This window comes from Sinocyclocheilus rhinocerous, unplaced genomic scaffold (genome assembly GCF_001515625.1).
Source record: "Sinocyclocheilus rhinocerous isolate Xijiao unplaced genomic scaffold, SAMN03320098_v1.1 scaffold302, whole genome shotgun sequence".
NCBI classification, from domain to species: Eukaryota; Metazoa; Chordata; class Actinopteri; order Cypriniformes; family Cyprinidae; genus Sinocyclocheilus; species Sinocyclocheilus rhinocerous.
Window position 1 is genome coordinate 3,821 of NW_015638976.1, and position 11,745 is coordinate 15,565.

The window sequence follows — 11,745 nt, forward strand, 5'->3', positions numbered from 1 at the left end:
TGTGTGTGTGTCTGTGTGTCTGTGTCTGTGTCTGTGTGTGTGTGTGCCAGGACATGGAGAACAAGATCCGCTCTACTCTCAACGAGATCTACTTCGGCAAGACCAAGGACATCGTCAACGGCCTGAGGTACGTCACACGACTCAAAACACGACTGCTTCCTGCAGCATCGCAACAACACGTCAACACACCGGTTTTCAATGGCTATGCGCAACAACCGATTCATGAGTGAATGATTCTTTGAATGAACTGACTCGCAAACCAGTCTCAGACTCACTGATTCAGAATCCATCTGCTGAATCACTGAGCTGGTCAACACTTATTGATTCACTCATATCTGAACTCAAAATGAACCATGAAATCTTACAGTACTTCAGACTTTTTTTTTTTTAAGTTTGAATCCATGTCGTTACTTGTTTTCTGATTCAATTCAATTCTGAGTTCTTGGTTCTCAAAATGAATCAAGAACTCCTACAGTTGTACTTGAGATTTGAATCAGTGTCGTTGCACATTTACTGATTCATGCTTTAAATTACACTGGGAATCATCGATTCACATTTTCTTAAACATTATATATATATATATATATATATATAAATTAAAAAAATTATATTAAATATATTTATTTTCTATATTTAAAGTGCACCCTAAATATTTGTCATGATTGCAAAATTCGTAAACCACAAGATGAACGTAATATAAATTAGCTAAAAACATTTAGACCTCCTGAGGTTGACAACGTATGTTTTCTGAAGATTTTATTTTATTTTAATATTCATTTTTAACATTTATTTATTTTTTGGTTTGTTTGTTGGATTTATTTTTGATTGTGTTTTTTAATTTAATTGAATATTTTATTTATTTTAGACTATTTGAGATGCTGTTGTTTATTTCAGTAATTCAGTGAACTGATTCAAACAGTAACTTCTGAGTTTGTGAGTCGTCTTAAATGAATCATTCTCATCAGTGAATCAGACTACACCGCTTGTGTTGCTTATTGCGCACAGCCAGCGAAAAATACTGTATAGACTGATGTGTTTTCCTTCTATGAATCAGAATATTTAAATTTTTACCCAGCTTCCATGTTTCTCATTTGAATGTCCAATACAGTGATGTTTTTTTAAGTCACTTATTATGTTAGCAAATATACTTATTCATATTTTAGTATTTTTGTTTCATTGTATATTCAGATTCATTACAGATTCAGGTTCATTACCGATTCAGATTCATTACCGATTCAGATTCGATTCAGATTCAGTACCGATTCAGATTCATTTCAGATTCATTACCGATTCAGATTCATTACCGATTCAGATTCATTACCGATTCAGATTCAGTACCGATTCAGATTCATTTCAGATTCATTACAGATTCAGATTCATTACCGATTCATTACAGATTCAGATTCATTACCGATTCATTAAAGATTCAGATTCATTACCGATTCAGATTCATTACAGATTCAGATTGATTACCGATTCAGATTCATTTCAGATTCATTACCGATTCAGATTCATTTCAGATTCATTTCAGATTAATTTCGTTCCTTGTTGATTCCCATCATTCCTAGTGTTCTCCCTGCTTTCGTTCTGCTGAGGTTTCCTCATATTTTCACCGTCTGTCTGTCTCTTCACTCGTCTGTCTGTCTGTCTGTCTGTGGTTCTTGGGCTCCAGATCTATCGAGTCTCTCCCTGATAATCAAAAGTACCGTCAGCTGCAGCAGGAGCTCTCTCAGGTTCTGACCCAGCGTCAGATCTACATTGACTAGGGTCAGCTGTTTGTGTGTGTTTGCCTGCAGTGACCTCCTTAACAGACAAACTTAACTGCATGCAGGTGCATTCTGGGTACAGCTCATCAATATTAATGAGTGTTCATAAACCTCCAGTGTGGTTTAAACTGTAGTTTAATACGGTGTTCATGAGGTCGATTCGGTTTTTATTGCACAGTTGTTTTCTCTCAGGGTGTACATGGGTTCTTAAAAAGTCTTCCATTTGGTTTAATCAAATTTAAGGCCATAAAAGGTCTTAAATAGTACAATAACAGTCTTAATTATTATTAAGGACCATAGTGTTTGTTATAGTTTTTATATTATAATATGTTGTAGATGGTTATAAGATGCATATTTTACGCCTTTCGTCTTTTTGAATGAGCAGCTGAACTATTAAGACATAAACATTTCAAAATAAGAGTCCCGGTGTATTTCAGGCTTGTTTATGATCAAAATCCCTCATTATGCATATAATCGTTTTGTTTTTGGTTATTGTTGGTATTTTGGTTCCCATATTCCTCAACTGTTTGAATGAGCAGCTGAAATAGTAAAGTGTATACATTTCAAAATAAAAGTCCTGAGTATCTCAGGCTTGTTTAGGATTAAAAGTCCTTCATTGTGCATAGAATCTTTTCATCCTGGTTATTATTGGTATTTTGGTCACACAATAAACCGTATGAGATTTAAACCATTTAAATTTCTTTGAACTCGTCGTATCAGCAAAATCCAATAACGATGGACCTCTACTTTCTGTGTATTGATTTTAATACATATGTCTTGAGTATTTTGCCCTGTTTTGCAGTTGTAAGTGTGCCTGTTTAATGAAGTAAAAGAATCTGAGATTCCTGATTTATTTTGAGATTGAATGGGTTTGTTCCTGAACAGCATGTGGTGTTAATTTTATTTGATTTAGTTTGATTCAAATTAAGGTCTTTAGTTTGATTTTAAAACTCTCCAGAAACCCTGTTCTCTGTACGATGGCGAATAAAAGTGTGCGACGTTTTGAAACCTGTCTCACTCTCTCTTCCCTCGGTTTTTTTCGTGTTTTTCAGGAGCGTTCAGACGCTGGCGGATAAATCGAAGCAGGAGGCTCTGAAGAACGACCTGATGCAAGTGCTTAGCCAACGCAGCAAACAGCAAAGCTAGAGACGATCACCTGCCCGTCTCTCTCTCTCCGTCTGTCTGTCTCACTCTCTGTCTCTCCACCTCACAGCTGTCTGTCTCCATCTGCGCAAAACAAACGAAAAAGGAGAAAAGGCTACGCTTTTTGTTTTTGTATTTCAGCTCGCGTTTCACTGCACCCGTCTCTCTCTCTCTGGTCTGTAATCATGTAGTATTAAGACAGCGTCTGATTGGCTCTCGGTGACATCATCGCAGTGGGGGGGGGCGGAGCTTTTCTCCCGCCATCAGAAGAACACGTTTTCTCGTAGTCTCACTCGTCACATACGTGCGTCAGGAATAAACGAGGAGCGGGTGATTATATATAAATATACACACGTGTATGTATTATGAGCATTATGTTGCTGTTAATATTAAACTTTCTGCTTGAGTCCACACAGACGAGTGTGTATTTGCGCGAGTGTGTTTACGTGTGTTTGTGTCATTAAGCTGCAAACATATTCCTCTCTCTGTCCATCTGGGAGCGTCAGACAGTTTCGTTGTTTTCTTCAGGGTGGATTATTTGTCAAGTTAATTTTTTTCTTTTGGGCTGTTTTTTTTTTTTGTAAAGCTTACAGTTTGTTAAATTAGGGCCTCCAGCAACAATAAAAAGAGGAAAAACTGTATCCGTGTGCTTTGTGTTTGTTTAAAAAGCTTTCAGGTCATTGAACGGCTCTTATCCACTTTATTTTGCGACGCAAAGTATGCAGTTTCCTACATCGCTGCGCTTCATGCCTCTGGTATCACGATCACTCTCTTCTCACGTAATCAGTTACACGCTAATCAATATTTCATTAACGTTTATTCATTTGCTAAGTAGCCATGTCATTATCACAAATTATACACTTATCTCTCTCAACTGCTCTGCTGATTTAATCTTACTGGAATTAATAATCACGTAAGTCTTTTTGTGGTTGTTGAGGGGAGATTTACAGATTCAGGCATCTAGACATGTACAGTGAGACATCTTTATATACAGGGAAGATTGATCATGGTTTATTATTGATGAAATTAGAAAGATATGGTGTAAGAGGGCTAGCTTATTCATGGTTAAGAAGTTATCTTGAGGATAGATATCAATCTGTTCGCATAAAACATGATTTATTGAAAGTTACTTGTGGTGTACCGCAGGGTTCAGTGTTAGGCCCTAAATGGTTTGTACTGTATATAAATGATATTTGTAATGTGTCTATCCCAGATAGCACATGTACGTCTGCAAGAGGTCTGTTAAAGATCTGGAAAGCTTCTGCTGTGTACAAACATCTGATAGACGTCTCTAAGATGTTTATGATGTAAAACTGACATCTTCTAAACATCTGATAGGAAACGTCCTATAGACGTATTGCAGATGAGCAAACACTCTAAAAAAATACGTCTTGCAGATGTAATGCAGACGTCAAATAGACGTCTGTGATGTATGTGTGCTATCAGGGAAGGTATTGAAAGTTGTATTTGTTGCTGACACAAATTTAGATTGTTCTGTAAAACATTTGGAACGGCTTCTAAATTAACATTTTAAAGAAATTGTTTGATGCTAACAGGTTATTGAATTTTAGCAAAACAGTGTATAATTTTTCATAATCGACAAACTTAATAGTGAAAAGAAATAGGATTAAACATGAACAAATTGAATATGCAAGTAAAATTTTGGGTGTATTGATCAATTATGTTAATTAATAATGTTGAAATCAACTCTAGCATTACATAAAACTAAAAATATATTGAATAAGAGTTAATTAAATATTTTGTATCATTCTCTTATATGTTAATTATTGTGTGGTAGTATGATGAAACAACAAAAATGAACAGAAATCCCGATTGTATCAATTTAATTATAAACGAGCCAACCAATAAATTGTTGTAATAATGTCTGTGGTTTAAGTTCATTCATAGACTCTCTAGTAATTCAGTGTTCGTTGTAATTATTTTCTGCTAATTACTCTTAATATTTATTTTGACGACTTTGGCTATTTTTATCCTCTTAGAAAAAGCGCGCGAGTTGCCGGGCAGATTAGAACATTTGACACAATAATTGAAACCTTTACGATACGTGAAGTAAAATATTAATCAGTATTACTAAACGGTTCTGTTAAATGGTTTTACACCATAAATCATATCCAGTAGCGTTAGTCAGTAATTAACAGCAAGGGTGTAGTAGGTTTGTGGCTGATATTGGTAGCAACATAGCGTCTCTACTAAACTCTGATTAACAGTACTGTAAAGGTTCAGTAGATCATTTACTGGAAACGTGTTTAATTGTTTACAGGGTGGTGAGTGTTGTTCCTCTTCATTGGAGAGAACAGCTCCCTCTAGCGGTGATCAAATACAAGTGCACTTCACAAGTTCATTAAAATACTTCAAATCGACCTGTTTCACAGCGGTGTGTGAATATATAAACATTCGAATGTAGATGTTATTATGTACCACAGAAAAACAGAATTGAAATCCCTGCTTTCTGAGGTAAAACATATGCGCTGACGCGCTCCGGCCAGCAGGAGGCGCCAAAACAACACAAACACTTCTGGAGTTTATAAATGTAGAAACGAGTATTTTGTTTACATAGCTAAGCAGAACAAACAACTCACACACGAGGGTCATTGTAATTATTATTTGGAGATTTAGCAGTGCGAGGCATATATTGGATTCCTTTCAGGAAAACAGGAGGCAGCAGTGTTTTGAAATTACACAAGCACTATATATCTCTTAATATATAGACTGTATTTGACATCTACAAGAGCTATTTTTTTGAGTGTTTGCTCATCTGCAATACATCTACAGGACGCTTCCTATCAGATGTCAAATAGACGCTTAGAAGATGTTTATGATGTAAAACTGACATCTTAGAGACGTCTATCAGATGTTTGTTCACAGCAGATGTTTTCAGATCTTTAACAGACGCACCTGTGATATCTGGGTAGTATATGTAACTTGAAAGCGCTGTGTATTTGTAGTTCTGTTAACAATAGAACAAATCCAGCAAACACAGAGCATCCTCCTTCCTGCTTGGGAACCCAATAAGAACGTTCTCTCCAGGATAACCAAAAACTAACGTTCCCAGAACGTTCTGAAAACCAAAAATGAGTCTTTAACACAGTTCTCCTCTCAGTAAAATGACCTGATGTTCCTCTCCAGAGCAGATATTTCATCTGAAAGCGTACCACTGGCCGGGGGTTTTGGGGCAGTTGCAGCTGCCCTTTTAAGATCTGCCCCCACTGCGTCCCCAGGACACCCCCACCTCCCCCCCTCTCTCTCTCCCGGCGCTGTGAATCAGGTTTATGTTAATGACTCCCCTCCCCAGACTCGATCCGCGTTCACTGGAGGTGTGTGTGAGTGTGTGAGCAGTGCGTGGATCAGCATGGAGACTCCACACGCCAACTCTGAGGGGAAAAACTGGATTTAATTCATTCGCCGTGGAGGAGCAGCACCGAGGAGCGATGAAGCGGGATTTGTTGCTCTTTGTTTTCGGGTGGTTCAAACTCCCGTGGCTGCTGGATTGTTTGGTTGTTCATGTGAGTGAGGATGCGGGACTGGGCACCGCGATCGCCGGTCTGGAGGGAAGCTCCGCTTGCGCGCTGGAGCAGCTCATCCTGCCGCGCTTCGCGGAGAGTTTCCTGCGCCCGGACGCGGGTGTGCTGACCCTCTCGGGCGCTTTGAACTGCGACGCGGTTCTTTTGAACCCGTTTAGTGTGTACGCGGTCGTGGACTGTGCTGATAACGCGTCGGGTTTCAGACACCTTGTAACCAGCCAGTATGACGTGCACGTTCACGGGAAGAACTGCGCGAGGGTACGCAAACGGGAAGAAAAACTGGATGTGGAGATTATAAGTTTGATAGACACTTCTGAGTGCCTTGAGGCGGACACTGCTGTTTTCCGGGTGTTTGATGTGTTACCGGGCAACCCGACGCGCTGTAATGTAACCGGGACTTCAGCGCTTTATATCTCCAACGGGCTGCTGTGTACTTCTGCTCCGCTGTGTTTCACTCGCGACTCATTGCTGGAGTTTCAACTGCGCTGCGTGGGACGCGAAAGAAGCGCACGTTCTGGTCTCGCGCATGCGCAGTGGCGCGTGGGCCGCGGCCCGTTCACGCAAACACACCTGAGGAAGTTACTGCAGCGGGCCGCGGGTTCGAACTCGGGTCTGCTGAGCAGGAGGAAGAGGAATGTCAACAATAACCCTCAGTTTCAACCTCCCATGTATCAGGTGTCCGTTCCAGAGAATCAACCAGCAGGGACTTTTGTTGTTGTTTTAAAAGCAGTTGACCCGGATGAGGGTGAAGCTGGTAGGCTGGAATATTTCTTAGAGGCATTGTTTGATAGTCGCTCCAACAATCTCTTCGCCGTCGACCCATCAAGCGGAGTCGTTTCCACCGTGGAGATACTAGACAGAGAAACAAAGGACACGCATGTGTTCAGGGTCACGGCGGTTGATCATGGAACGCCACGACGTACAGCCATGGCCACTCTTACCGTAACAGTCAGGGATACGAACGATCACGACCCCGTATTTGAGCAGCAGGACTATAAAGAGAGCGTGAGAGAAAATCTGGAGATTGGTTACGAGGTTCTAACTGTGCGCGCCACGGATGGCGACGCTCCCGTTAACGGAAACATCCTTTATCATTTGCTGAACAACAACAATGAGACTAACGATGTTTTTGAGATCGATTCCCGGTGGTGAGAACGCTCGAATCACATACTTCATGGACGACAGCATCCCACAGTTTAACATCGATTCGGACAGCGGTGCAGTGACCACGCAAATGGAGCTGGACTACGAAGATCAAGTTTCCTACACGCTCGCAATTACAGCTCGAGACAACGGCATCCCGCAGAAATCCGACACCACTTACTTGGAGATCCTGGTGAACGACGTGAACGACAACTCGCCCGTGTTCCTTCGCGACCTCTACTTGGGCTCAGTCATGGAGGACATTCCCACGTTCACCAGCGTCCTGCAGGTGTCCGCGACCGACCGAGACTCGGGCCTCAACGGACGCGTCTTCTACACGTTCCAAGGCGGAGAAGACGGAGACGGAGACTTCATCATCGAGTCCACTTCTGGGATCGTACGAACCCTGCGACGTCTTGACCGAGAAAACACGCCCATTTATAACCTCCAAGCCTTCGCGGTGGATAAAGGTGTTAACGCTCAAATCATGTACCAGATCGTCGAAGGCAACATCCCTGAGGTCTTCCAACTGGACATCTTCTCCGGCGAGCTCACCGCTCTGACCGACCTCGACTACGAGACGCGTTCGGAGTATATCATCGTAGTTCAAGCCACGTCTGCGCCGCTGGTCAGCAGAGCCACGGTCCACATCAAACTCATCGACAAGAACGACAACGTCCCCGTCCTCAAGAACTTCCAGATTATATTTAACAACTACGTAACCGATAAGACCAACAGCTTCCCGTCGGGTGTGATCGGCCGGATCCCGGCTCACGACCCGGACATCTCCGATCAGCTCCACTACAGCTTCCAGGCTGGAAACGAGCTGAATTTGGTGCTTCTGAACCAGAGCACCGGAGAGATCCGACTCAGCCGAGCCCTGGACAGCAACAGACCGCTGGAGGCGTCCATGAAGATCTCCGTCTCGGGTAAGAACCTGTTTCGGCTCTTTCAATGTGCTTGTTTAGCGGTTTTGTAGGACTGAGCGCTTGCGTGACATCTGTGCATTTGTAGGTCGACGGTGATGTATAATACATGACCTTTGCTCCGAGATGCAGTGGCTCGGTATTAATAAATGAGCGAGTGAATGCGCTGAGGGACACGGATGTTGGTTTAGCAGATCTGTCTCCATTTCCTTCAGGTTATTTGACATTGAAGCAGATCCAGTGTAGTGCACATTAACTGCTAGTCATGAATATACAGTGGTCGGTCTTCACGTGATTGCGTGACTGTGGCCTGATGGACGGCCGCCGGAGAAACACGCTCGGCTGCATTCATGATTTTAGTTTGTTCTGACAGAAAAGATGCATTACAGGCCAATTAATATGAGACAAAACTGCAGGAATAGGTCTGATTTGTAGAGTTTTAATGGTGCTGACAGAAATGTTCACTCAGTCAGTGATGTTTAAACATGTTCAGACCAAGTTTTACTCTGTATCTTACAGGGTTCAATAGAAAGGATGCTTTGTACTTGATTTGTTTCGCCAACATTTACATATTAAAAAAAATAATAATAATAATACATATATATACTGTATATATATATATATATATATATATACATATGTGTGTGTGTAAAAGATGTAAGACATCAAAAACTGGTGCAGTGGATCCACTGGCCCTCTGAGGCCCCAGGCATCAGGACATCCTTATTGTTGAGCCCTGCTTTACATGCAGTTCAGCGCTTCAACTGTTCTTTGTGTCTGTGAGGGTCAAAGGTCAGATGGCCAGTGCAGATCATCTTAGCATAGCTGTAAGAGTGGTTAGCGGCCGTTAGCCCAGCGCCATGACTTGTTTTTCTAGCGTTGAGCCCCGAGAGCATCTTTAATGAAAGAGGAAGAGCCCCTAGTGACACATGAGCGTGTGTGTGTGCGATTATAGATCGATTCATATGTGTGTAACAGCTGCTGCTGCGTCTCAGCCAATCAGAGAGCAGCACTCAGCGCTCGCATCACACCTGCTGAGAGAGAGATAAAATACTGCTGCTTTGTTTCAGACTGATGAATTTTAAAGTCTTGTCTTCTGTCTTTCTGCTGATGGGAATCGTTTTGATTGTTCTGATTAATGCAGTCAGGGCTCTATTATTATGAGATGCGCTACTTAGGCAGCAAATATTATAATATGGTCTAGTAAGATAACTAGCAGATTGATACACATTTTAAATATGTATTTTATTTTAAATAAAATTACGCATCTATCTATCTATCTATGTTAATTTATTTTTGTATGTTATATAATATAACGCACATACTGTATAATACATATAAAGCTGTTTTTACTTTGCAGTCATTTCTGATATATGTGTGGTCAGTTTTGAGCTTCAGTTTTGACTAGATTGATATTTTTTACAAGTACTTTTAATTCAGTCAGTAAATAAGAGTACATTTTAATAGAAATTTTAAATGCGATGAAAAACTACAGTAAACAAATCCGTAAATGAATGATTGTTTTTAATCATTTTACAGCCCTTGTTTTTATTTAAAAACAAAAGTGTTTGATGCAAAACAAACATGATGTAAATCTAAAAGATGTTGTGGAAAAAGTTGATGTTAAAATGTGTGCAAATTAGAGACACAAGAATATTGATGGGGATAAAATGTTTCTCACAGGGCAAGTGTTGTTTTTATACTGTTCTAGTGTATAAAGTATATTTAAGTTTTAGTCATTTTATGTTTTGTGCTTTTATTAGTATTTAAAAATATTTTTATTTCAATTAGTTGCTATGGCAACATTTCACATTTAAAAATTTTTTTTTTTTTTACGTTTTAAATACAATATTTATATTTTATCTCATATAACTTAACAAAAATTATTTTTAAGTTTTTGTTTTAGTTAAGAAATGACTCATTGAAGAAAATTTTTTGAAAACGTTTGTTATAATGGTGTTTGGTTTAGGTTTGCGGTGTTTCAGTCAGTGTTTGTGCTGTGGTTGTTTTGTGTGTTTGCGGTTCAGATGATCATGTTTCCAGCATCTGTTTGACAGATTATGAGATGCTGATGTGTCTTTTCTCTGCTGCTGTAAATCTTCAGGGTAAATAGCAGTAAAGCCTTCGCTGATCAAACGCTGAGACGGGATTTGTGTTCATGAGCGTTACGCTAGATATTTAGATATTCAGTGTTCATTGCTCTTCTATGAGTCTTAAAAGTATTCAAAACGACAGATTATCATGTGGGGCAAACACTTTTTCACAGCTCTGTATTTCTACTGAACATTGAAGTGAGACACCAGAAAGAGTAGATCATAGATCCCTGAAGATCTGTGAAGGCCGTGGGTTCCTGCTGAAGGTTCTGGGTTCAGATGTTCCAGTGGTTGGTTCTGGTTCTGATGTCGGTCAGGTGTGTTTGTGTAACTGAAGTCGTCTACTCTCACTACACAACGCTTTGAACTGCAGAAACATGACACTTCTGAAAGGAACACACTTGTCTTGAAGTTCTCGTAGATGTTGTTAGTTCTCAGACAGTTTAGTTTGTGAACGTTTTAATCTCATTATAAAACAGATTGTCTTCAAGTCCTTCTGAGAAGTTACTTTATGGGCTTGAATTTTAATAATAATTATAATAGTAACTATAATCAGAACTGTAACAAAAACTATGACGATAACTATATTAGTGTCCACACCAGCAGATGATAATATTCTGTTTATTATAAGCGCGCTGAGGTTTTTTTGTCTGTCGCTTTAAACGCTCAAGTTTATTAAAGCGGGATGGATTCTGATTGGGTGCCAGTGCTTTTATCGTTCATCAGCTGGAAAAAAACGCTCAGAAAGGGATTCTAACAATATCGTTCCTCTGTTGTTTTCGTTATAGTTGTGGTGTGGATTTCACTATTCTCATAGTTAGAGCGATTATTAGAACTGTATGGTTATATATCGTTATAGTTATCAGTATAGGTAACGTTATAGTTGTGGTGTGGACTTCGCTATTCTCATAGAGCAATTATTAGAACTGTATGGTTATATATCGTTATAGTTATCGGTATAGTTAACGTTATAGTTGTGGTGTGGATTTCACTATTCTCATAGTTAGAGCGATTATTAGGACTGTATGGTTATATATCGTTATATTTATCAGTATAGTTAACGTTATAGTTGTGGTGTGGACTTCGCTATTCTCATAGAGCGATTATTAGTACTGTATGTATGGTTATCGTT

General features: G+C 39.9%; 2 protein-coding genes across 2 annotated transcripts in view; both read left to right on the forward strand.

Annotated features, from left to right (window-relative positions):
• capzb (capping actin protein of muscle Z-line subunit beta) overlaps positions 1-3,548 on the forward strand; it is a gene marked incomplete at its 5' end in the record, with an annotated part of 7,115 nt that extends 3,567 nt beyond the window's left edge. Inside the window, 2 exons of the mRNA XM_016566211.1 lie at positions 9-127; positions 2,819-3,548. Of these exons, the coding sequence (XP_016421697.1) occupies positions 9-127; positions 2,819-2,912 (213 nt within the window). The remainder of the gene's footprint in view (positions 1-8; positions 128-2,818) is intronic.
• A 2,497-nt stretch (positions 3,549-6,045) lies between these two features.
• The window catches only part of LOC107750703 (cadherin EGF LAG seven-pass G-type receptor 2-like), a 40,651-nt gene continuing 34,951 nt past the window's right edge, over positions 6,046-11,745 (forward strand). The window contains exons 1-2 of the mRNA XM_016566212.1: positions 6,046-7,497; positions 7,586-8,523. Of these exons, the coding sequence (XP_016421698.1) occupies positions 6,359-7,497; positions 7,586-8,523 (2,077 nt within the window). The 5' untranslated portion in view covers positions 6,046-6,358. The remainder of the gene's footprint in view (positions 7,498-7,585; positions 8,524-11,745) is intronic.